This window comes from Tympanuchus pallidicinctus, unplaced genomic scaffold (assembly GCF_026119805.1).
Source record: "Tympanuchus pallidicinctus isolate F22 unplaced genomic scaffold, pur_lepc_1.0 scaffold17, whole genome shotgun sequence".
NCBI lineage: Eukaryota > Metazoa > Chordata > Aves > Galliformes > Phasianidae > Tympanuchus > Tympanuchus pallidicinctus.
In genome coordinates, this window is record NW_026294690.1 from 15,247,050 (window position 1) to 15,274,298 (window position 27,249).

The window sequence follows — 27,249 nt, forward strand, 5'->3', positions numbered from 1 at the left end:
TTTCCAGCACCAAAATCTTGCAAATAAGTTTCGCTTCGGCTTGATTTGCACATTGGTTTGGTGTCCCAGTATTCAAGATTGAAAATCTTGTTAGCTTGTGGCCTTTTTCTTTTCTTTAAACTTCAAGATCTTGGGAAAGAGGTTTTGTTACAAAACTCCTGTTTCTGTTGTTTTCCCATTGGAAGCCATTGTCCGTTCTTTCTGACGCTCAGTGGTTTTCAAAAGGAAGAAATTATTAATAAATACTCAAGTCAATATTTCATTTTACAAATAATGAAAAATATATACGTATGCTTTTAAAAATTGGAAAAAAAAACCTTGCAAAAAGAGGTTTCCCAGAAAGCCTTAATCTGAAATATGGTGAGTTTCCAGCCCCTTGCAACAAGCCTTGGTAATCCTTTTTTGCTTAAATGACTTGTTTGCTGTTAGTAGCTGTGGGTTCCTTGTCCTACTGGAAGCTGTAGGAGCTTGTTAGTATCTCTCTGTCAAAGGGGATGTAGCTTGCTAATTACTCAAAGGGAAATCTTGAACAATTAGAAGAAAAGAGATAACTTCTTGCTCAGAGTAAGTTCATTTTGACTAAAGCAATGTGGAAACATGTTAGTAAAAGAGCATAAAAAGTAAAGGGAAAATATGATGATAGATTTTGTAAGAGTGAAATTTTCATTTATTTTCCAAAGTTATCTATTTGCTTTGCATTATTGCAAATATGCAAATGCAAATATCTCTTTTCCAGTATCTTTTTATTGCAGTTTTATATTTAGTAATTTTTTCAGCCAATAAGCATACTTTTACCAGATAAGTTAACTGGGTTGCAGTACGTTCTTTTGTTTTGCCCATCACTGTTCTATATTAGCGATACATATTCGAAGATTTAAGCTTAAAACAGAGTTGCAGGCTCAGTATTTCAAGGCAGTCTCAGTGTGACTGTTTTATGGAGGAGCTGCAAGTTGTTCTCATTTACTGAATCCGCATTGTGGTGTTGTGTTGACAGTGCTGTTAGCAATACTTGCAGGAATATCAGAATATACTCCAGCACAACCCACAGTGTAGGAGTTAAACTGATTATCAATTATGTATTTAATTTTTGAAGGAAGTGCCTGTACTTTGTGCATATGTGCACATATCAAAGAGTCTGAAACTGACTGGGAGAAGCTATTTTGTTTTAATGTTTGTGCATCCTGAAGTTGCTAAATTTCTTTCTTGGTTATGATCCCAGTTACAGTGTGAGAATCTAGCAGGTATGTAGGTGATATCAGTTAGTTCTGTTCACAATATTTTTGGTTAAATAATTGTATTTTTTGATAATTTCATCCTAATTTATCATAACACAAAATGTAGTTGTTTTTTTTTTTTTTTTTTTTTTTTTCCTACTCTAAATCTCTCTGAAAGCTTATAGGAACATGTGTGCTTCCTGATGCTAGGTGTGCAGTAGCTTGAAGTTTTAGCAGTCGTTTACATTGTCCATTTTACTGCTACCTCTTCACATGAGAGAGAAGGGAAGGATGCAAAGGATTCAGACTTGAATCTTTATCTTTTGGGGTCCTAGAGGAAGCATCTGTCCCCACTTCTACCACTTGGCAGGAGAGAGGGCACCTCCTTGGCACTCTCCTTGTGCCCCAAAGGCGATGTGCTTGACCTCAGAGGGAAAAACTAGCAAATATATGCTTACCTGGTTTGTAAATTGAAAACAATGCCTTGCAACAAATGCCTTTCGGAAACAGAACTGTGCACTGAAGTAGTGGTTGGGGAAATGTGAGCTACCTGATGGAATAAAACAGCCTCTGACTGCCTGTCACCTGCATTTACATAGCTAACAGGCAACAAGAGTGAAACCACATCACTGTCATCTCTTGCACAAGGCAAGAGGCTGCTTTGCTGCTTGGCTCAGAAGTTGTGCCTAACAGTAAATGGGGATCTCCCTGGTGCCGATAGGCTGCCAGCCAGCTGTGCCTGAAGTATGCTGTGCTGGTGACATCACTTCCCTGGAGCTGCTTCTTACACTTCAGTTGTTTTTAGCTGTAGACAAATTGTCCCTATGAGCCTAAACAGCGTTTTTAATTAAATGAATAGGGAACTACATGTGGTAGTTCTAATATCCAGATGGTCTGGATTTAGTGACCTTTAAAGAATGAGATAGTGTAAAAAATGCCCTTTTTGTCTTTCAGAAATGTTAATCTGTGAGGCAGTTTCCTTTGAGAGAGCTTTTCCAATGTTACTTCACAGGCCAATACCGCCAAAAGTAGCAGCTGTTTTATGTAGTTGGCTTTGGTTGATTTTTGTAGAACTTAAAATCACATTAAAAGCCCTAAGCAATCAGAAAAATCACTTGGTAAATTTCCTGTTTGTATTCTGTAATTACACAGTGTGACTTGCTCTGTCTCCTATGTTTCCCAGTATTAGGGGAAGAGTACTTGCACATCTGAAGATGGTAGTTTGGGATGACTAGCATAAAAAGAAGCTGAAACTGTTGATGAGCTTGCATTTTGTATTTCCATGATGGTTATGATGTCATCTAAAACAGCACAGAAAGAGTAATTCATATAAACCTATGTCACATTGCATAGGAATCTGTACATTACGTAATGTGGTCATTACGTTCAAGGGTATGTGAATAAATAGGATTTTATTTTATTGAGTAATGACTTCTTATTGCATCATTTCTCTGCTAAGTAATGTAGCTTGGCAAGGTAGGAAATAACCCGTTGGAATTTAAATTTTGTGTTGCTTTGTAAAATGTAATTATGAGATGGACTAGGAGCAGGTCTATTTCATCTGAAATAACATCACTTCTGATAGCAGGAGGAGGGTTTGTTAGGGCTTTCAGTTGTCCTTCTTCACTACTGATGTTAGTTTCACAGGCATAAAGGCTAATTTATCACTAAGCAGCTTCCTCATCCATATCCTAGTGGTTGAGGAGTGATGCCGCAGAAGGATGTCACAAGGGGTTCTTTGTTTCTCCTCTGCTTCTGGACTTCCTTTTTGCTATCACAGAACTGTTTTTTCACCTGTAGTCCTGGCAGCTGACACTTACATGTGGGGAGCATCTACCGTTGCTGCTTTTTGCTGATGATAGCTTTAATGCTCCCTTCTCACCCATTCCCCATCTCCTTTCTCTATGAGCAGCTTATTCTAAAATTAGTGATCTGCCTGCTGAGTCACTGGTGGCATACAATAATGCTTGTAATATGCTAGGTACTTTAAACGTTTATCTGTCACAGAGGACCTCACTTAGGATTCGTTCTGCCTTGCAGCATAGGTGGGTTTCCTCATGGTGGATGTTAACTGCTCCTTTGGTGCTAAAAATACAGCTCTTGACTGCTGTGTGTTGTCATTGTGGCTTGTTTTCCTTAAACATCTTTTCAAATACTGGACCCAGACGCTCTTTGTTGTGTTTTTGTCCTTCCTTCATCATTCCAAGAGTGTTTGCCCATTGTAGGGCAGTGTTTGTGAGCTGACCAACACAAGTCTATTCATCTTTCCTAGTGCCATCCCTGCAATCACTGTAGTTCATTTTCTCTTTTGCTCTTGCAGCAGCTTTTCCAGAGCCAGCAGGAGCCCAGTGGTGCAGGAGCCCACTCTGGCCTCTTGCTTAACCCTCGTGGCATTTTGCATTCAGATTTTAAATGCACCATCATGAAAAGCTCTTTGCATCAGACACCCTGTATTCCTTCGTATTTGAAATGCCAAGCATGCCTTCTGAGTGGTGATAATGATCATGGATGTATATCAAAAAATACCACCTCCTCATCTTTTTTGTAGTATGCTCTATTGCAAACAGTGACCCATGGTGTTGATATTGTCCTTCTGTTACCAGAGAAGGCTGAGCAGTTAGAAATAGTGCTCCTTGTATAGTAAGTACCATGAAACTCCATTGTATAGCAGACCTATCTTACAGTTCTGAAGAACAGGAACAATGGGATGTCAAGATAAGTGCATGGTAGCATCTGCTACAGTAAGTGTGTGTTTGTGGGAATGCTTATCTGATTCCAAGTTAATTTAATCGAACCTGACAATAGGAGATAGTGGTGTGTGCCAGTATGTTAAATAAGTATGGCTTGTATTTGCAGTTGTAACTTAGAGAAGTGATTTGCCAGAACAAGCCTTGGTGAACTACAGAGACAGCATTGCAGAGCCAGTGAGCATAGCTGAAGCCTACAACAAATTCTTTGTTAGGAAAAACCAGCTTTTAACTACAGAACCTCTGAAGTCTGCCTTGCCTTCTAAACCTTTATGTAAGTAGAAGCATCTCTTGGGCTTGCTTAGTGCGTTGTAAGCTATTCCAGAATAAGAACTAATGATAATGTCTGTAGTTTGGACAAGACATGAAATGTAGAATCTTTCCTAATACAGAGGTTACCAGATGTGCAGGTCTGGGTGTTTTCTGGGAAAATAGCACAGTGAACAGAGCAGGAGCTGTAAAGCTGCTGCTCCTCATAGGGCTGGTGCCTTGCACACAGGCAGCGTGTTCCAACAAGGCAGTATGCTGCTGTGAGGATTTAATTGGCACTCTGCATGGGTGTGCTGAAGGACCAGATCTACTTGGTACTTGGTAGCTTGAAATAACGCTCCTGACAAAGATGAAGCATGATAACCTCTCCAAAGGTAAGGGAAACTTGCCAAGTTGGTTCTATTACTTCTTCAAAGTTTTCTTTCTGCCATATTTTCTGATGTCTGAGTTACCAGGCTTTGGGAAAACTGAGGCTCATTATGTGTCAGGGGCTGCTTCGGAACTGCAGATGAGTTCTGAATGAGTCTTCTCAAAGTTTTGTAGGAGCTCAAAGCTGTGGCTGCTGGAAGCACAGAGGAGTTTCTGCAGCCCACCAGCAGGTTGTAGCAGGCTGTACTTTTTCAGCCAAAGTTAATTAAAAAACCCATCTTACTGCACTGTACTGGTTGAACCCAGATCGTGGAAAGGGGCAGTGCTGCTCAGTGCAGTTGTGCTTTTTGCCTCCATGGTTTCCTTGGGCAGAAAGCTGTGCCCAGAGCCCCCAGGGAGCTGGAGAACGGGCAGAGTCATGTGGAGGTCTGGGGAGGCCTCTGTTGACAGCTTTGATAGACATTAAATGTTAAAATGTGAAAACTTAGATCTGCTTAAAGTAATCTTTAGGCATTATGTATACGCACAAATATTTCAGTTCTTCAGCTAGTTTGGCAGCATTATTCTCCGAGACGCTGAACCTGTATAGTGAATGAATTCAAAGTGACAAGCTAGAGACATTCCTGCCATTCAAGAGAGGCTTAAGGAATTTCTTATTGGCTAAATTACAAATATGTAGCATTTTGCCCAGCACTGCATGGCAATTTCAACCTGCCTGACCGTGACAAGATTAGCACTTTTCCTCCCCCTCCCTGGCAGTAATATTAAGGAAAAAAAAAAATAGATTAAGAAGTACCAGGCAGAGATGCAAAAGCTTGAAAGAGCAGAAAACCAGCCTTACCTTGAATGATTCTGTCTGTCATTGGATTGGTTCCTTAATTAGCCCCATGTCCTTTAACCTCTTGAGAAATAAGTAAGGGATAAATTTGGGGATAAAGACAAAGACGTCCAGAGATTTACCACACACCGCTAGGTAATTCATCAAGGAATGTTGGTAATTAGCCCTGCCTCTTTCCTTTCTGGCTCATTTAATAAAACTAGTTGATTTAAAATAATGCCTGCTGGTTCATTATAACTACTTTAAGAACCGAGTTATGAACTTGAAACAAAACCCAGCATTGTGTTGTCTATAAAGGACCTGGCAAGTGTATTTTGCTTTTTGAAAACAAAATAATTCCATTCCTTCCCCCCCCCTCCCCTTCCTTCCCCAGATTATTAAATATTACTTTGCGTTTGGATTACCATTTGGCTTTTAGGGTGTATTTGTTTCTAATGTCTACTATTGAGAGACAGAGAGGAGAAAAACATTCCAAGATCGTGAAGAGGAATATGTCAGCTTGTGTTAAGCAAGCATGGCCTGATGGAATTCGGCTGAAGATTGACTTTACAATAGTAGTAGGCCAGCTGAGGAAATTAGTAGTTGCTTTAACCCTTTATGCCCCTGAGATAGAGGCCAGGTTCATGACTTGTTCTTAAACCAAAAGGTCAGTTGCTAGCCAGTGAGTCTGGTTAGGTCGGTCTGTCTGTCTGCCTTCAAGAATTAAACCATTGTTACTGTAAATCTTCAGTTAATAATTAATGGCAGACCAGGATTGCAACACTCCTGAAACTGTTGTGGGCTTGTGGAAAAGCAGACTGTGCTAGCATTCTGCTTGGATGTTGAATCTTAGACTTGGCAGATCAGAAGAAGGAGTTAAGATGAAGTTAAGGAGTTAGAAGACCTTTGCACCTTTTATCATAGTACCTTTGGGGGCAGAATTGGATATACTGTTTTAGTACAACTATGGAACAACACCTTCTTTGCTCATCTGCCATGCATGCCCTGGGCTGGTGCTTGCTCCTGGGGAGCTTCCACAACTTTTTGTTTCGACCCAGCAAAACAAAACGCCTGATTTTTACATACTTGGCAGATTGTTAAATTAAATAATATGGTGGCCTTTGTAGAATCATTACCATACATTTCCTTGATTCTCAGCAATTCTTTCATTGCCAACTACAAGGTTATTTTGTTGCTTTTGAACACATGGGGAGAGTTGGCTTGTTGGGATAACAGCTCAGCCCTGCAGGCTGTCCCTAGAAGCACTTCCATTGGGTGCCAGTTCCACACTAACCAATTTTTTTAGACTGTTAATGTACATCTGTTGTATAATCAGCCCCGACCCAAATCCAGTTTTTCAAGTTTGTAATGAGGTAGAGCTCAAAATAGAGTATCTTAGATTTTATTTTTTATTTAATACCAGTGTTTTAGAATGTATAGGCCAAATTAATAATTTGGGCGTCCCACATCGTACCCTTATCCTTTCAGCATTTTGGAACAATATTTGTATTGTGGACCTCGGTTATTTAGTGTCTTTGCCTTGTTTAATTATCAGTAGGCTGTGATGTTTCAGTTCTTTGAAAACTCTAGGATAATTTTTCCAATTTAAGCAATTTTTCCTTTTGAACTTGACCCCAAACAGCATGTGTTTCAGCATTGGTATTACAGCAATTAAACTAGTACACAAAAAGCTCTAAGCACTGCAGAACACTTCCAGGAGTCATTCGTTGCATTGCACTTTCATAATCTCTCAGCAGATGGCATTGCTGTTTCCAAGAGCGTCTATTGGGAAAGCTTTCAGATGGTTGTGAAGTTGCCTTTCTAGACTGTTCCTTTCTCTGGCGAAGGCTAATAGTGAAGTGACAGCAGCTGGCCTTCACACGATATTCTGATCATGATGTTTGTGTTACTGTGTTTTGTTTCCACCAACTAATGTCTCAGAGGTGTCTTTAAGCTGTTAACTGATTGAATGTGGAAAGTCTGTGAATTTCTGCTGTTGGCATCCCATTGAAGCAGAAAACCTGTTCAGCAAGTGCAACTTGAATGCTTAAAGGGAAGAAAAAGCAAAAATGATAAAGCAGGAGTGCATTTTCCACTGAACATTTCCTGTCCTCAGAGCTGTGTATGACATGATTGTATTGCATTGAATTATTCTCTTTCCTGCTTTGTGCTACAAATCGTGTTTTGTTGGGTGTTTGTTTGTTTGTTTTTTTATAGACAATGTTAGTGTTAAGTTTCTTTTTAGCTAGTTTGGAGCTTATATGTTGGACTGTGTATCCTTAATGGTAGCATGTTGTACTTGTCTCTGATCTGACTTCCAGTGCATGTAATAATTTTCATTGCTTGTTTCTGACACTGCTGACACCTTTTTTTCCCACCTACCCAGTAACTTCCAGCTTTTGGTGGTGTCAGATTTCTTCTTTCTACTTTTTCCTCGGTACTGGATGTGTGCTTTTCATTTCTAGTTGCATTTAGGACTAAGGACCGAGGCCAGGTAAAACAAACATGTTATGCTAGCCTGTGCTTTTGCGTTGCTGTTTGCTTTCCATTCTTTCTACGCACACCATCCCTTTTGCAAGGTGAATAGAAAATCATTTAAAAGAATTTATAATAACATAACTTTCTGGAAAAAAAAATGAGCAAATATTTCTGTGTTCAACAATTAATGTAGCTTATACAACCCAAAAGCCACTAGACATCTTCAGGCAGCTCGTTTACTGAAAGCTCTGGCTTCTGACAACAGAATTCTTGTTCTTGACTTGATTGGAATCAGCATCATCTTAAAATGAACACATTGACATCAGCAGGAATATGTCTTCTGTGATCAAAAACCCACTAAGTTTCAAAGAGCAATTTTTCTGTCTTGAGGCAATGTAAGTCTTGTATCTATCCATCTGTCCTCTCCTTTTCAACAATGACATAGGCATATCTGCTCACCATAGGACACAGGAGTGTGACAGACTGCTGAGCTGCAGCGGCTTGGGAAGCAGCTGCGTGGCTGTAGCTGGATGGGGCTTTGGATCTCAGAAGCTGCTGAGCACCTGAGCTTCTTTAAAAGAGTCAAGTTCCTTGCTGTAGCCTCTAGAAAATCCTCACATCAAATTCAGAGTATTTTTCCTTCTCTGACACTGAGTTCTTTTCTTTTTTTTCTTCCTAGTTATGATGAAAGGCCTTCCACTGAATTACTGTATTAAGCTACACTTGCAGTGATATTAGAATCATTTCTGCTCTTAATTCAAATCAGAAATGAACTGTGAATGTGAAAGGAAGTTTGTATATTGAGTGAATGAAAGCTTTTATTTCAGACTTTCTTCCTGAAAATCACCTGGAAATTCCTGGTTGAAACAACCAAAGCATTGTGGACTTCACAGATGATTAGGAAGCAAATTTCCATTTGTTTTCAGAGAAAGAGATAAACAGGCAACGACTGGAAGCCCTGTTTTTCAAAACTGGTGGAGCAGAGCTTCTCTTGCTGCTGCTGCTGCAGCCTTATGCAGACTGGGGCTGTTTTATTGATGCTGTGCAGTGCTCTGCTGTTGTTGCACAAAGTTGGTTCTTCTCCCATCGAGAGAAATTCTTAGAAGTGAGACCTAAGTTTAAAAGCAATGCAGCAATCATCTTTATGATCATAACTTGTTAATTGAGAAATCTTCATGTTGAGCAGTCTAATGCTAGTTTACTATTTAACTGATTATTGTATGAAGATTAGGCTTCTTGGAATACACTTGATATCCATATAAAGATTTGTTATGTCGGTAAAAAGCACTTTAAAAAGACTTTGTAGGCTTGTTTAAAATGACCCAGTGAAATGTAATAATATCTTTTCTGCAACCTGGTATTTTCACAATAAATAGTACTTTCAGAAAAAAATATTTCTGGCTGAAGTTTGAAGTAATTTTGAATCCTTGAAGTGTAGCACAAGCTAACAAAATTCTGCTTCCTTGCTCCTACTGAAATAACAGTCTTCTGAAATACCACGGTAGGCTGGGACTCAAAGAAACAGTTTGTTCAGGGAAGGAGTAAAATGACCTTGAATGAGTCAGCAGTTATGTGCAGCAATTGTAAGCTTTCTAAAACGAAATGAGTCGTGGCCCACAAGCACCATTTGTTGTGCAGCAGTTAATGGGCTCCTTTCACATGAAAGTTCATGTATTCCTTAAGGGTTCAGCCCTGTATGGTTTGTTGTGTAAAAGGAAAAATAGTATTTAATCACGCTACTGTGGCTTTTCAAAAGAGTTTGTGCTTTTCTGATCTACGTTGGCTTTTGGAGGGTAGAAGAGTGGTGCCATCTGCTCTAGAGTGCTTCTCACTAAACAAGTGGTTGCTCTGTGCTAAGTGCCATTTCCTATGGGATTGCTGCTCAGAATTGGCTTTCTGCTTTTCCCAGGAGTGTTTGATGTAAGCAAAGAGAGAAATGCTTCCAGACAAGGCCTCTGCCTGAGCTCGAGTTGCTCGCAGCACTTGCCTTTAGAAAGCCTTTATCTCTGAGCTTCCACCTTCTCCAGCAATTGCTATTAATTCCTCTTATCTGCGTTGACTGAAGCTGGTAGGACAAGTTTAGCAGACTGCCATGAATGAACCCATCCTGATCGCTTAGTGTGATGCAAGCAGATCATCTAGATTCTCTGCTTTGGATGCAGTGTGTACAAGGGAGTAGGGGCAGATAACTGTTTGAGAACCACAGCTATTCTAGCATTGCACTTCTCTCTCTAGTGGCTGTAATTCCAGACAACGTGTCTCAGCTAACTATTGCTTCCAGTTGTCTATAAGCATTAGGCATCAGCTGGAGTAAGGTAGAAGCAGAATTGGCAGCCCTTAGCATGAAGGGCTTTTGCAACCTGCTTTTGCAGTAAATTTCCCGTTGTCCCTGCTTACTAGAAGTTTGTTAATTCTTATTGATGAATACTGGTTATGTTTGTGTCAGAGGACACTAAGCAAGGAGCCCTCCTTCTCTCCAGTCAGGACTAGGAGTCCAGCCCGTGAGACCAGTCTGGAGCCAGCCTGATGTGAACATCTTTGCAATGCACGTGGTATCCTCAGCCATTTCCCTGCACAGCTCTGTGTATTGCATTGTGTTACAAATGTACATCAAGCTATGGGGTCCTGGGTATCGGCTGTGAGTAGATCTGCTGGTGTACAGCCCCTAGCCCCTGTTGGCTGTTATGGATGTGCTGGCATCTGCTCTGGTTCCTAGTGCCCTTTAGTTTTCCTGTGTTCAAACTTTCATGTAAAAGAAACTCAGTTCAGTGTGAGCTTATTTGCATTTTTAAAGCATTAAGATCTCTAAAAACTATTGTATCTTACAAAGTAGTGACATACTTAAATGGGTTTATACTTGAAATATAAATAAGATAAGGAAAGTGGGGGGAGAGAGAGAGTTAGCATCTAGTTAGTCCACATCTAATCTCTAATTACATCCATCTAATTGTCCAGGGCCTGCTTGCCTTCTGTTGGGCTGTGTTTCCATCCTGTCTCTTGGGTAGCTAAAACTTCTTCTTATCCATCTGTAGTGAAAGGTATTTCGTGATGTACATGCAGTATTACCTGTATTTTTCCAGTGGCAAAAAGTGTATTTTTCACATAAATGAGGTTTGACTAGAAGATACTGTCTGTTTCCCTTTGAGAACATGGTTCTGTTCCTGTGATAGCATTTCAAGGGTTAAATTAGCATGGGTCAAGTGTGATTTAAAACAGGATTCTTTTGAGACCAAGCCTGGAGGCCCTGGATGTCTCAAGAGACATTTTGATCTTCTGACAAAACCAATACTTCTGAATTTCTTGGCAGTCCTCCTGCAGCTAACCTTTGGAGATCTGGGCTGATAGCACACACCCAGCTTTGTATCATGAATGTGTCTCTCCTGGTGAGATGTTGACTTGAGCTTTTTTTCTTGAAGTTCAGATGAAACCATTTAAAAGAGTTTTCTGTAAAGTGCTTGGGAAGATGGAATTTGTGGCGCTGTTATAAAATTCAGATTCATGTCCTGTAAAGAAAGTTGGCACCAGCAGTACTCTGCAGCAGGGCATTGAGACCTCACAGGCCCTTGCAAGGCTGCAAAGGCTGCTGTTCTTGTAGGGCATGTCTATGTGCTGGAAATGCAGAAGTTTTGGACATCTTTTTTTTATATAACATTATTTTCACAGTCTTTAAGTATTCCTACAGGGAATGTTCTTGTCTAATATCTGTTGAAGTAATGCTTCCGACTGCAGTTTCTTTTTATGGTTGGCTAAACAAGGCTAATGACAGCTAGCTGAATTTTTGTCAAAAGATTTCACCAGTTCAGCTGCTTGTGCTGCAAGTTCTCCTTCCTTTGGCCTGAGCAAGGGTCACTTCTGTGGACAAGAGCTTCTCATTCCACTGTGTAATGAATTATTTATCTACCATATGTGAAATAACACAAGGAGAAGAGTTTTCAACAGCTCATGTCTGCAAGACATGGGAAGGCAGGTGTGGGGAAGGTAACAAAAGTGGCTGAGTGGCTGGATGTTGTTTTTGTCATTATAAAATAGATCATGATGTTATATCTCTTACATATGCCAGGCTTGAGATCTTCAAAGGGTGAAATGTTGCTGTCCTTTATTGAATGAGCCTCTGCTAGTCTGTCTTTTCCTGGGAGCTAGGAAATAACTACCATCTAGCTGTTACGAGAATAAGTTCATGGAGTATGGAGGTGAGCTCATGCAATGTAATAGCTATGTGCCATAAATACATCTTTGTGATACAGAAGTATTATGGCAGTATTCTTTTAGCTCAGATTGAACCCCCCCCTCCCCCATTTCTCTGTGGCTTAAAATTAGAGTGCAATAACAACGCGATTTCTTCTTTTTGTTACCTTTAGTCTCTTTTTAGAGCTGACATCACAGTAGGTGCACCTTCTCTGTGAGTGAGATGTCAGGAAATAGGAAGTGTAATATTGCTTAATGGAACTACCAGGGACATGAGCACTCTGCTCCCTTGGAAAAGTAATGCCTACAGAGCAGGTTTTCAGTTTTGATGCTCTATGGCATCAACTTGGCTGATTGGGTTAATTTTCTCCTTTGGAGCAGTGCCTTGCCTCTCGGTTAGGCCTGCACTCATCTTTGTGTGTCTTGCCAAAGTAGCAGAAAAATGCCAATTCTGGTATTTAGCAGAATGCTTCAGATTGCAGACAGCTGAGTTTGCATGAAGGTGACTTGGATTGTCTTACATTACTGAGTGTGATGATTGAGCACTCTGAGCTACTGAAACTGTTTTATTACAACCCAGTCGATTTTAATACAGCCATAAATAACATTGCACCTCGTTGAACAGAAGGATAAAAATCAAGCAGTTTAGTGGTAAGCCAGCTTGCATTTCCTTCACTTAAATGAAGTCAGCTATTTTTTTTTATAAATAATTTTAGACTATTTCCAGTGATCATATTAGTAGTGTGAATAAAATGGATGCATTTAGACTGCTTTATTCTTTGGCTTATTCAAGTCTTCCATTCTGGGCTGCCATGAGACATTGTAGGCTGTAGGCAAAGTTTTATAGAGCCCAGTAGAGTCTTTCTAATTCTTTATTAACTGTGACATGTAGAATCTCAGGGCAGTTTATCACTTAAAACCGTTTTGAATTAACAGAATCTTCATTCTCTTGCTAAGTTTTTCTCATGGCACTGTCATAAAGCAGATAGCCTCTAAACAAGTGCCTTCTAAAACAAGTGTTCTTTGTGCTGTGTAGCAGTGTGGTACGAAGCAATTTGTTAAAAGAAGTGGTCCTTTCAGAATCATGCAAGTTTCAGAAGGAAGGTTTTTCAGTTAATGGTGTAGGCCAGACACTGCATGCACTGTGCAGTGTTTGTTACCTTCAGTGTTTTGCTTTCAAATGTTGATCGTGATTAGTGACGTGCTCTTGACATTTGCTTTGTAAGTGACCTTGAGAGCATGCTGCCAGCCCTGAAATTGTGTCAGCAATGAGTGTAGCTTCACCTAGATCATTTTTAGCTGTGCGCAACAAGTGGAGATCTCCTGATGTGCAACGTGTCTACAGAGCAGGTTTTTCTTCTTGAATATAATAAACCAAGAATTGTGTCTGAGTTTACAAGTAACTTCTATTCAAAAAAAGAGGAAGATACAAGTATGATTTTCCTTGTTGCTTTTGGCTATTAAATGAGTTTTCATCCAGTGCCATCTTTACATCTCTCTATCTTGCATTCCTTCGCTGAATGTTGAAATTCTGCAAGTAAATACTTCAGTAGCCTGTGGGCAGTATTCTGAACTTCATTCTTATATGCTAGATTTGTGGATTTGTAAGACCTGTAAATCAAGCACTCTCCTTCTTTAACTTCAAAGAGCTGAAGATAATATTCCTCAAACTGTAAAGCTGTCTTGGCTTGAAACTGCATCTTGTAGGCTATTAAACAGAGCAACTTCTCACAAACCTTGTAGCGAACTCATAAGATCAGTGTTGAGGATATGAAATTTTTAGAAAGCAATTTTTGTTTAGTGTGGTGTTTTTTTTTGTTGTTTTTTTTTTTTTTTTTTTTTGCTATCATATACGGTTTGAGCAAAATTTCCTGTTTTACCTTTAGTTTCATCTGTGTGAAGTCACAGAATGGCAGGGTTTGAAGGTACCTTGAGGATATGAATCTCCAACTCCCTGCCACAGGCAGGGCCACCAGGCTGCCCAGGGCCCCATCTGGCCTTGAACACCTCTAGGGATGGAGCATCCACAACCTCGCTGGGCAGCTGTTCAACACCTCACCATCCTCACCACTCTCATAGCACAGAACTTCCCCCTGACGTCCAACCTGAATCTTCCCTCCCTCAACTTCAAACCATTTCCCTTTGTCCTGCTGTTATCTACCCTTTCAAAGAGTTGATTCCCCTCCTGTTCGTAGGCTCCCTTTAGGTATTGAAAGGCTGCAATGAGGTCACCCTGCAGCCTTCTTTTCTCCAGGCTGAACAAGCCCAGCTCCCTTAGCCTGTCTTCGTAGGGGAGCTGCTCCAGCCCACTGCTCATCTTCGTGGTTTCCTCTGGACCCTCTCTAACAGCTTCCTGTCTGTCATGTACTTGGGGCTCCAGACCTGGACACAGTACTCCAGATGGAGCCTCACAAGAGCAAAGTAGAGGGGGACAATCACTTTTTTGTCCCTGCTGGCTACCCCTCTTTTGATGGAGCCCAGGATACATATCATCTGCTTTCTGAGCAGTCAGTGTTGCACGATACATGTTAAGTCCTTGCAAAGACTAAGTAGGTTCACTGGGTTAAAATTTGTCATCTTTACAGCTGATCAACCTTAGAAGAACAGAGCCGATAGGGCAGTGTGCTTCTCACCTGAACAGAATGTCTCCTCACAGCATTCTGGGATTTGAGAGTGATGTTCTTCCTTCTGTATACCTTAAATACGTGCTGTCTCATCTGTGGGTTTTATACTTCCATCCAGGATGATCTCTGAATTGCTTGTACATACAAATGTTCATTGCTTTAAGTTATGTTCTAGTTTGTCAACACACTTCTAAGGAGAAGGGTCACGATTCTGTGTTTCTTCCCTGCCCTGGGAAGCGCAGTAGAGTTAAGCAGTTTAAAGACGTGCAGTGAACCAGAAACCTGGGAGTGCTGGGGTGTGTAGGTCTAGCAGGGATTACTGGGGGCTGGGGGGATGGAGTCAGTAACTGCAGTGCCATGTAACTTGATAGTCTTGTTCAGGTTCTAAATATGTGACTGCAGGTCAAAGCTGGCACTGTGCTTGGCAACCTTAGGAGGAAGATAAAGTTAGACAAACATTTTAACCTCTCTGAAGTGACTCTTTCAAGTCAATAGCAAACTACGTTAGTGGTCCAGATAAATCTTGTGTTGGTCCTGCTGTTTGAAGGGTGGATGATATTGCTTTGGCTATGAAAGCCTTTCCAAGATAAAGAACAGAGGTGGTTTCAGACCATCTGTACTGGCTTACGGGCAACTGAAACGTCTAGTCCTATGGTTCTGCTTCCTTGTAAGCTAATGTCCTGCAGGTCTTGCAAGAGAGCTTATGAAACAGCTTTGTTTCTATCCTTTTGTATAGGGGAGGCTTTCACACCCTAATGTGTGCAGCAAGCAATCTCAAAGATTCTAGTGCAGGTGAGAAGGAGGAGGGCAGAAATGGATGTAGATCTGAAGTGCTCGAATCATGTTATTTTTTTTCTTTACCTTGGCAGTAATTCAAGCTTGCTTTTCAGATGCAGTCTTGCCACTGATACTGTTTTCTGTTAGTCATAAAGCACTTACACTCCAAAGCATGTGGTGTATGTGAAACCTATTGGTGTCTGGCATTTGATGGAATCAATTATTTGTTTGTCTTGAAGTGTAAAATAGTTCCTGATTCTCTATTAGAAAGTATATAAAATAAAAATATGTAGCACATACATCCAGAAGTAAGTAGCAGAAATGTTTGTTTCCTATCAGAAAACTGTTGCTGTTCAAAGGATGAGGTTCTGTCTGAAGACCACACTTGTGAAATGGCAGCTAGCATGTCACTAACCTGCAAATTACATCAATTCCAGTTGTCTTAGGCAGATTGGTTAACCTCTCTTTAATTTCTTTAGATAATGTTGTCATGTGCTTCTATATCTAAAGCACAGTTTTTAAATACTAATTCACAAAATACTTTGTTCTTTTCATCTGCTTCCATGTCTTTCCCTTGGAGGAAAATGTCAAATTACACAGAGGAATTTTTGGTGATGGGCAAAACAACTCCCAGTTCATTCTGGACAATGTGCCTTTTCATTTTTATAACTGTGTGTTGGAAGATGTCTATTGGATGTACTTAGATTGCAATCATACTGCTGGATCTTAAATAGTCTTTTTGTACCTGCCTTGAGTTTTCATGTTCAGAGGGGTTTTATTAAGCATTAATTGATGTCATTTCTTTGCACTGACTATGTCCTAAGATAAAATAATCTTTTTACCTGTTAATAAAAGTAGCTTATCAGGTTTCTTTTCTTCTTGGGCTTTCTGGTCTGTGTTCTTCTAGTCACTATACCTGCATTATAGACTGAACAAAAGGGAACAAATATCCTCTAAAAAGATGGGGGGAATGGTAGAACAGCAGCCAGAGAAGTTATTTAATAGATGTATCTGTTTCTGAATTCTCAGCAACTCTATGGGCAATAATGTGTACTGCGATACTATCAACTGTGTTTTGATTATATTTCAAGTGAAGTAGCTGTTCCATCTTGGACGAGTGATAAGGTTTCCAAAGGCCAGTGGACTGAACTTCTAATGTGAAGCCGCTTAGAACACTGATGTCCTTATAGGGGAAGAAGTGTAGCTGTTGCTTAGAATTTGAATGCTGTATGTGGGAAGACGTCTTTGAGGCTTGTCTTGCTAGTTGAGTTTTGGAGCCAGATAGTGTTCTTCCTGGTATTTCAGTGAAACCCATGATTGGTATTTTAATGAAATAATTGAGGTTGTATATGGTATTGAAGATTTCAGCAGATCAATCAGTGGTGGATATTACTTGCAGAATATTGAACTTGGATTAGAGGCCTTAAGGAAAAGCTAACTTAAGTGCTACAAGAAAACCCATAGGAATGGTTATATATGTTTAAGACTGATTTGCCAGCTGCTCAAAATTGAGTTAACCAGGTATACATGCTTCGAATCTGAATGCAAGAGGCACTGATTCTTGTGTTGTTCTCAGTCTTCTTCTTGTGAAATGAGAGGCACCTGTTAGGACAGCTTTCAGTTTCTATTCATGGTGCTTGAAAAGGGTTTGCTGCTGTTAGTTTTTGTCACCTCCAAACGTGATGGATCAAAGCAGCTTTAAAAAGTAACTTTGAAGGACTGGCCCACATGTTGAGCTGGCTTTCTGGTGCAGTGCGCCTAGCTGAAGCCTTACAAAACATGCTGCTGGATGTGGGTTTAGATAATTTTTCTTTGTGTATCATTGATTGTTAACGCAGATTTTTAACCTTTTTTTAAAAATCCCGTGACATTTAGCTGTCTAAGCAACAAAAAGTTCTATTGAAGGGAGAAAATTGTTCAAAAGGTATTTTATTTGTGATTATTAACTAAAAGTCCTAAGGCAATTTACTTGAAACAAATGGTCTTTTAATAAAATAAAGTAAAATAAAGAAATGTGGGGATGAGGGGAAAAATTCTTCCTCTCATTTGGTTATCTGTCTCCTCTAAATCTCTGCAATGTTCCTGTGCCCGAGCTTGTCTCTACGTAAATGAAGCATTCAGTTGTTTGGCTTTGCTCTCACAGAAAGGTTTAGTGGTGTTTTTGATGAAGGATCTTCTTATGTATGTGATTCAGGCAGCTCTCAGATGTGTTCCTTCCTTGCTTGTGGGGTACCAGGGAGATGTAGGGCATCCCGGCAGATTACTGGCAGTCTCTTGCAGCCGTATCTCACCAGTTGAGAGCTGGGAATCCACAGCTTTGCTGCTTAATTTCTGTTTTGGATTTTTACCGTCTGCTCTTTAGAATGGGTGTTGTGTCCTAGTTCGAATCGGCATGGCCTGAACTCTCTTGAAACACTTCTGCTGGATGAGCTTTGCCCAAATGTCGTGCACTGGGTCTCAGTGTAAACCCGACCAGGCGCTTTTTGGCACAGGGACTGAGTGCAACTGAGGGTTGTGTTATCTGCCAGCAGAATGTGGGAGATTAAAGGAGGAGAAAAGAGGTGACAGAGGAAGGCCTAGGGCACAGCCTGCTACAAAAAAAAAAAAAAAAAGGCAAAAAAAAAAAAACCCAAAAAACCCACACAACATGCAGTTGGTGTTTTCTGTTGGTGGACATCTAGATCTTGGAATTTTTCTGGTCCTTCTCCTGGGAGTGTGAGCGATGCAGGTTTTGTTCTGTGTTGTGCTCTCACCCTGCCTAGGTGACAAGTGATGTCTGATCCTGATAGAGGAAAAGGACTGTGCAAATGCTGTCAAATGAGCAGGGTCTATTGTCAAAGTAATACATTCTAAGATAGGAGTTACAGAAATTAACTCATCTACTGGAGCTTAATTTTTCATCTTCGGAGTCAATAAAGTGAAAAATAGATTTATCTGGGTAGCATAACTCTTACTGGTGGTGATAGGAAAATTGATTCTATAGCTGGGGATCAACAAAGCGAGTGCTGTTCTTATCACAGCAGACTTGTGTGTTGAGTAGTGTAGCGATTTAGCGATCAGATTAAGCTCTCCAGAAATGCTATCTTGAATATGCTTTGCTGTGCAGCAGACTTTGGAAAATAACTCAAGTGGAGTGACGCTGTGCTTTGGCACAGTACTTTCTGTTGGGATAAGGAAGGGCTGAAAGGTCTGGGACTGGGCTTAGTGATCCTTGTGGGTCCCTTCCAACTTCGGATGTTTTGTGACTGGGGGCAGTAATGGGGCAGTGTGGATGAAGGTGTGTGCAGGACGTGGTTTAGCCTATTGTCAGCTGTTCTTAAACTGGGAATCCTCTTCCAGCTGTATGGTAAGATAGAGTTAATGTGGAGGATGAGGGAGGCTGAAGAAGTGGCTCAGCACCTTGAAATCCTCCTGCTGAGCTGCAGGTCCTGTGTGAAGCCGGGTGATGGGTGGCTGTGGCTCCGGGCTGAGGACAGGCCTGTGCAGCCCTGCAGCTTTTCCCAGTGTGCCCCATGGCCGGTGGGTTTGTGGTTGGCTCGTGGGGTTTGTTCAGTTGGTTCCTACTCTGTACTTAAAAACTTTTAACCTTAGTGCTAAAGAAAAATACCATTGTCTATTAGTATGACTGGAACGAAAGATGAATTGCGAGTTAGCCTTGAGCGAACTGTCAATCTGACTTTGATAGCCCATCACTTAAAAGGTCCTTTTATGTTTATGAAAAAGCATGACGTCAAAGCCAGGGGAAAAAATACCAATTCTTAGGGCTAAACTTGCATGGCTCCAAGAAGAGCTCTTGTGAACTGTTTGTTTCTCTACATGCGTGGCTAATTAGCGTAGGTTACTATAAGTCTGGGCAGTGGCATTCAAGTGCTTCTGGTTTGGGGCAGCTTTTTCATGGTGCTTCCGTGCATGAGTCTCTGACTGGAGTAGCATAAAGCAAAGGATACTGCAGTCCTTCTCTCACAATTGTCTAAGTATTATGCTGGAAATGCTTGAGTATAATCATTATCAGGTGAGTTGTTACTTGCAGACTTACTTTAAAATCTATTGCTAAGAAGGCTTAAATATACAGGAAATCCTTTTCCTCTGATGTCTAGTATGCTTTATTGAATTTCTTCCACAAAAATGAATGGGGGACATGCATGGTCGGTTGTAATGGCAATCAAAGTCGCTTTAATAGAACTCTTCAATACAAAAAGCATTTCAGAGTATTATTCTATCTCAGTTTCTCTAACTTTTGATATAGCTGTTAATGATAAAAGAGACATGATAACGTTTCCAAGATATAGGTGAATTTTTTTGCATGAAAAATAAAAGATCTTTCTTCTCTTGCTTACTTAAGGTGAACGAGAATAGTTCAGTGTGATAGTTACATTTACAGATATAAAATATGGAATATTCTATGTTATGCTTGATTTGACCTGAGACACTTCTTGTCTTGCATTGTATTTGTATAATGTGTTGTCTTAATGACTGTATATGATTTAGGCCATATATCTGAGAGATGAATAATCTGGAGGCAAAAATTCTTTTTTTTTTTTTTTTTTTTTTTTTCCAATTAATGCATTTGATATTTAAAAAAAAAAAGAAAAAGGAACGTAAGCTAAATAATGTAATTTGTTCTTCAGTTCAAATTTGGTAACAGATAGCAGTTCATCCAATTTGGTTTTAGTTGGTGGCTGTCAACGAGCAAAACGAGTCCTTCCGTGCTGCTTATTTCTCCACATTTGTGTAAAAATAAGTGTTGTGTATCTGAAGGTCTAAACAGAGAAGTGCCATTCCTGGAGTATCTGTGTAAACTGGGAAGCCCAAGCATGGATTTTAAGTGATAAATCTTGTTATGTAGAAGAGCAATTGGAACTTGTTGGTTTACCATTAAGACAGTTATTGAAACATTATCTCGTAAACTCATTCTTTGCCGCTGAATGTGAATAAGCGAAGCGCTGAGTTCCTTGGAGCGGCACAGGTTTGTACTTTGAATCAAATGCTGCTGGGCTGGTGTGTGTCACAAACATATGGCCAGCTTGGTTCCACATGTTATTACGCTGTAAAACAATAAAGCTCTCTTAACTCCTGTCATAGGTGCAGACTCACCTTGAGAATCCAACCAAGTACCATATTCAGCAAGCCCAGCGGCAGCAGGTAAAGCAGTACCTCTCTACCACTCTAGCAAATAAACATGCCAACCAAGCCCTGAGCTTGCCATGTCCAAACCAGCCTGGTGATCATGTCATGCCGCCTGGAACTGGAAGCAGCGCACCCAACAGTCCAATGGCTATGCTCACCCTCAACTCCAACTGTGAAAAAGAGGTAACGCACTCTCACTGTGTATATTCTTCACTGAAACGGAATCTCATTCTGCCTTCTTTCTGTTTCAAACCATACTTGCTCGTCATTGGGTTATGTTTGGCTCATTTTCTGAACTGTTTCACTTGAAAATGCTATCACTACTTCCCTGTCTCCCTGGTCAATACATTTGTATACAACGTTTGGGCAGAAAAACTATCTGTAACTTCATCTTCTGTGAACTACTTTATCTAGTTTATGCTTATTAAAACTTTTTCTTCTCGCTTGCTTGATGCACACAATGAATAATTGACCTTTGGAGAGTACAAAGCAGTTTTGTAAGCTGTCTCTTTCTGGAATAATGTTATTTATGGCTCATTCACTATAGAGAGAGCAAAGAACGTAACAAATAATAACTGAAAAGTTCAGATCTTTTTTGGTGAGATTGTTAAGGAGTTTTTAGGAAATTTTGCAGTAAAACCTGAACGAGTCTCTTGCTTAGCTGGGATGCCAGATGATCTCAGCTAACATGTCCTTAGATGTTACTGATTTGCTGTTTTGATGCTCAGTGCTGCAAATATGAGACTTCTCTAGCCTATGCGCAGAAGTCATTCTCCATCTTAATCTTTGCTGACAAAAACTGAGGTGGATGTTTTATATGCTCAGGTGCAGAAGGGAGATTACATGAAAGATAACAGCAGTTACAAGAATCATGTTCATAATTTTGCATTTTGACAAACAAGAGAACTGTAGAGTTGCCTTTGTCCTCAAGCTTTTATGCTGGAGTTTTAATACAGATGCACTCTGTGCTAAAGGAAAACGTTATCCAGCTTAGAAAAACACTTATTGCAAAATTGTTTTCACACATGCGAGAGAATGTACTTGTGCTCCATGGCTTCAAAAGAAGTGAAAATCAAAGTTCCATCTCAGTTGTACCCAAATATATTTATTTTTTCTTCAAGTTATTCACAGCTTTGCTTTACTGTGTCATCAGGCCCGTGTGTGCATGACAACAATTAAATTGTGCTCTTTTGGGGACTGAGACTGTGCCATGAACTCAGATCCATGCTTTGCTTTTTTTTTTTTCTTTCTTTCTTTTTTTTTTTTCTTTTTTTCCTTTTTATTTCTGCAGGGATTTTATAAATTTGAAGAGCAAAGCAGGGTCGAGAGTGAGTGCCCGGCTCTGAATACCCACTCACGAGCATCATGCATGCAGGTACTGGATGACACAGGACTTGGAGCACTGAACGCTTTCTGATGAGAATATTTATTTGAAGTGACGATAAATACTAAGCTGGCCCAGTAATGTTTTTAAGAGGTTGAATGTAAAACGACAAAAAGAAATTCTTAAATTACAAATCTGCTGTATCCTTGCATATTAGCATCAACAACCTGAAAAAGCTTAATGCTTTTCTAGAACTGTAGTGCTACAGCAGAATAACACTATCAAGCATGCTTTAGGATCTCATTCCAGGAAGTCTTTCTAAATCAATTTTCCTAAAATTGCATGTATGTGTTGCTGCCTTGATAGTTTGGAAGACCCCATTTCTCTGTAATTTATGTACTTATGGGGGGAGAAGACAGAAACAGCTTTAATTAACAGCAACAGATAAGTTGTCTTTTTTTATTTTACTTCTTATTTCTAATTATTATTTTGAGCAGAATGTTTTTTATTCTAGTTGCAAGACTTCAGATGGACTGTGCATATCGATTCTTTTCTTGCCCTCACTTCCAGCCAATGTTATTCATTCTTGGTCATACCTTCTTGAGCTGATTAGAAAGCCCCCTAAACTACTATTTCAATCATCAGTTTTGCTTGTTTTATTTTTTACTGTCATTTAATCTCCTTTTTCTACATTAAAAAAAAAAAGAAAAAAGAAATAAGCATTCTGTAAGACAACTCAGAGCATCTCAGTGGGTGCTTGGAAGACGATGTTTCTCCACACTGTGCAGGATGTTGCAGAAGAATCTTCCAGAAGATTGCTTGCATCACATAGAATTATCACTGAGCTGCTCTTGGATGGTGCTTCCTGGGAGGGCATATTATGCCAAATAGACTCCACTGTTGAAGAAGGGCAGCCTTTCACCAGCAAGCCTCAGTTTTAGTTCCTTCCCCCTGAGGGTACTGGGGCCTCAAGCATTGCTGTCTGTACATGGGTTTTTACCCCACACTTTGGCTGAGACCAGAGGTGGGCAGGCAGAGCCGTAGGCCTGTGTTTGGTGATGGGAAAGTGTTGGGACTTGTGCAAAATCAGGGAAGAGTGTTTCACACTCTGTATGACTCACACGGCCCTCAGTATTCTGTGCTTTTCCTGGTAGGAACAGCTTGTATAATAATCTAGTAACTGCTGATTGGAGAGGTGGGTTCGATCACGAAGCCTCAAGCTTTGTCGTGGTCTGGCTCCCTGGCTGGATAGTGGGATTGGATTTGGAGTATAGCAGAGTGGCAGAAACCTCCTCTGCTTTGGCCCAGACTGCAGAGAATCAGCACGTTGCTGAAGTGCTCTGTTAGACCTTTGTATCTTGGTGGTTAACGATTTTGTAAGTTTTATTGTTTGTGTGTAACTTTTATTTTTTCATTGTTCCCCTTTCCTGCTGCAGATGGACGATGTGATCGATGACATAATTAGTCTGGAGTCAAGTTACAATGAAGAAATTCTTGGCTTGATGGACCCAGCCTTGCAAATGGCAAATACGGTACAATGGTCCTTTCCCTTTGCTTTGCCTGTTAAGCCTAGCTGCTGCTCCTGAAGAGAATGCGCAAAACAAGTGCAACTTCTTTTTCTCAATTTAGTAGTAGTTATCGTGCTGGCCTGTAGCAAGGTTCTCTTTGAGAATGTTAACATACACAGTTGCAGTGAAAAACATGAGTTTAAAAATGCAGGCTGGAGTCAGGAAGAAGGAATACAAAGGACAATTTTATTTTCCTTATTTCGAATTCAAGTTAGCCAGTGAGAAGATTATAGCAGGGGAGTGAATTGAACTAACAGAAATAAGCTTATATCCACTGATGTTAATGGATGTGTTAATGGACATCAAAATTGACTTCAGAAAACCTGGAAGGAACCTCTGGTGTCCCATGTGTGAACGTAAGAAATTGAATGCTACACTTAAGCATATTTTAGCGTCCTTGTCCAAACCTGTTGTCATGCCACTGTGAAGCTTCAAGATCATATTCTTAGCTTAGCCTGATTCCAAGTGAAGACCCTAGTTAGGTGATGACAAACATGGTACAAAATTCAAACAGGAAAAGAACAAATTAACATACACACAAAAAAAAAAAGGCAAAGAAAAACCTCCTCAAAACAAGTCAGAGGTGAAGGAATAAAGCTTAAAAATTGAACAGGGGAGGAAGGGGTGTAGGAAGCCTGGGATGAAAGGCAAAAGTGCAGAGATGTGCAGGTTGGTGAGCAAGGGTGGTTGGCATGCTACCTCCAAGTTGCCATTTCTGTTTGCTGTTTCACATTGCTGCGAGCATTAACATAATCGTACTTCTGGCATAATCTTATTTTGATCTTTTGGAGGAGGGGGGAGCTCTAGTAAATTTTTTGCCTTCGGCTTAAGTGCTGTTAGATCTGGCTGAGTAGATGTCTGCCAGTGCTGGCGTCTGGTTCTTTTTTTTATCTAGTGCCAAAATTTACAGCTCACCACATAGCATCAATTTAGCAGCACAGGTTTACATTTGCTGACAGTACTTGTCTGATGTCATGTAGCCTAGTGCCATGCTCCCACAGATTCCCACAGCCCTCTTGGAGGCATGGGACATACCACAGGAAATGACCCACCAGCCTCCCTCATTAAACAGTGCTCTTTGAGTGGACTGAGAAATAACTGCTGTGTCCTACTGGAAAGAAATACTATAATTTAGGATGACTTCAAAAGACCATAAGTCCAGGCATTTGAGAGGAATACTTAAAAACCCATGAAAAGGAAAAATTTTCAAGATGCTCGTTATTTTCTCTAAGGGTTTGAATTCGTCTGCAGTTCTTTCTCTGAAGTTCCACTGGATTGGGACCGATTAAATGAGAGGAAACTCAAACTTGTTTGTGCTTCTCTTCCCTTCTCATTTTACAGGGACTTCAGCAGTGATTCTTTGCTTCCAGAATAACACAGAATAATCAGTGCCAGGAGCCCATGTAGTCAGTATTTCGGATAGTCCTACGTCTTTCCTTCGTGCCGTATGACAGCAAACATAAAGACTTCCTGATCCGTGTTTGCTTTGTGTTTTACCAATCCACATGCAAGTTTGCTGTCGGATTGTTTCTCTTTTCTGTTGCCAACCTTTTCACTTTTAGAAGAGGTGCCGGTCCATTTAAAAGAAGTTGAAGTGACTTTTAAACTTGACGTGCTCAAGTTATTTGAATTAGCTAACAGCAGCATTATGCTTTTTCCACTTAAATTAGTTAGTCTTTCAGAAATTGTTAATGTGATGCCGACGTGTAGAAAGGATACGTAATAGCGGGACTAAATATACTAATACTCTTAAATTGCTGGATTAAAAATATATGTATATATCATATTTCAGTCCTGAATTAACCTGGTACGAGTCCTGAAGTGGTGGAAGTAAAGCCATGTTTCTGAAAATAGGTTTGGGGAAAAAATAAACCTGATGCAACAAACACTTTTCTTTTGGAATAGGATTTAGCTCTTAAAACACAATATTTTACTAATGAGGAATAGATGTCTGTAGACTGAGCTAAGCAGAGGTAGAAAAAAATCAAGAGGAAATGGTCTAGAGAGATGCAACCTATAAATAGCTGTGCTGAGACTGCAACAAAGGCTGCTATTGTTCTGTAACCAACAAAGAATGAAAGGACTGGTTTGTTACATTTGGTAACAGTACTTAATTGATAAGCAAAATCAGGGGTTTATGTGTAGAACAAGCTGAGGGACGTTTCCAAGTACCTCTTAATTGAAGAGGGCTCATTGCAGTAAACTGCCTATGGATTTATTTGTAAACTTCAGTACTGGGTCACAGGTTAACCAGCTTTGCTTCTGTGCTGAAAGGTGTCACAGAGTGGTCACTGGTTTTGCTGAGGGGGTTTTCTACTTAGCAATTCAATTACTAAGTCACATTAGGTAATGTATAAAGTACTTGTGTACGTTGAGTTGAAATGGCAGCTTGTTCATCCAGCTGATAATTTCTAGCACGTGCATGCTGCTCCACTTCCAAATGTGACTTCCTAATGGAAGGTGAGCCCCAAAAGTAGCAGTCATATTTCAGAAACTGTCACTGGGCATGTGCTAATAGGTAAATAAGGGAACAACACACTACATCCTGGCTAACAGAGTCCTTCCAGTGAGTACTTTACAGAACCTTGCACAAAAATCTAACAGTGTTAACAAATATGGTGCTTGCATGGGGAAATCACAAACTTTTTGTAGCAGGCAGAGTCCATCTTGCATCAAGTCAAACAGCTTGGTGACCTTGATTGTTCTCCATGTTTCCCTATAATCTGAATGCTTCACCCAGGGTTTGAGATGCTAATTTCCATTTTTTTTTTCAGCGGATTTTTTTTGCCCCCTGAAATTCCTGATTAGATTTCACGTCTTGATCTGAACGTCAAGTTCTGGGCCTATAAACAAGTCCTTTGTGCTCTCACTGTACTTAAAAGCATGAATAGAAAAAGTATATCCAAGTCAGAAGGCTGTATGACGCTGTTGCTGCTCCTCTGTCACGGATGTATTGAGGGCCCAAAAGATATGAGGGTGAGCCTTGTAGAGCAGCAAGTGAGATTATGGTTGCAGTGGCATTAATGGAGATGTGCCACAAGTAGAAAAGGCCATTATGAAGGACAGCTGGGACCTTAGATTTATTTGCTGTGTTTTTAATACACAATTCTGTTTTGAATTCAGAAGCTAAGGGAGCTGATGGATTTGTAGCATAGCTCTTGGTGAGAATTTGGGTACGTTTTCCCTCTGATGCCTAAGGGTTCAACCAGAGAACTTCATTTTTGCAGTTGGCCACTGTCTGCTTAGATTTGTCTTGACAAATCTCAGCGTGTCTTCTAGGTAATGGTACTTTAATGAAGGTGTATCAGCTTTGTTTCTTATGGCAGCTCTAAATGGTAGATAAATTTTCTTATGTCTCGGTCTGTCAAGGACCGTCAGTAGGAGTTTAATAGTCTATGTGTGACTCACTCCATTGTATTCCACAGAGTTATTTACATGGGTGTAAAGTTAATAGTCTAATCAGTGCAGGATCAGTGTCTCAGAGGGACTGGTTTTCTCTACAGCATAGATAAGTGTTGCCACTCAGATAAGATATGAAAATGTTTTACACCTGTCTTCTCAAAAGCTAGTTTGAAAACAAAGAGTAGACAGGTAAAATAATCCACTCAGGATAAATGTAAATTTCTTTAGGTTTACATTTGAATGGAAAGGGGGAGTTCTGATCAGCCTTATTGGAATGATTTCTTAGTGTTTCTTCACAAATCTTTGTTCAGACACTCCTAAATACGAATAACGGAATGAATGAGTAA

General features: G+C 40.2%; 1 protein-coding gene across 5 annotated transcripts in view; it reads left to right on the forward strand.

The window, feature by feature from the left end:
• MITF (melanocyte inducing transcription factor) overlaps positions 1 to 27,249 on the forward strand; it is an 88,647-nt gene that overhangs the window by 49,954 nt on the left and 11,444 nt on the right. For 3 of the 5 annotated variants that reach the window (XM_052679258.1, XM_052679259.1, XM_052679260.1), the window contains exons 3-5: positions 20,564 to 20,791; positions 21,900 to 21,983; positions 23,369 to 23,464. In XM_052679258.1, coding sequence (XP_052535218.1) covers positions 20,564 to 20,791; positions 21,900 to 21,983; positions 23,369 to 23,464 — 408 coding nt within the window. The remainder of the gene's footprint in view (positions 1 to 20,563; positions 20,792 to 21,899; positions 21,984 to 23,368; positions 23,465 to 27,249) is intronic. The other 2 variants (XM_052679261.1, XM_052679262.1) reach the window with 1 other exon arrangement.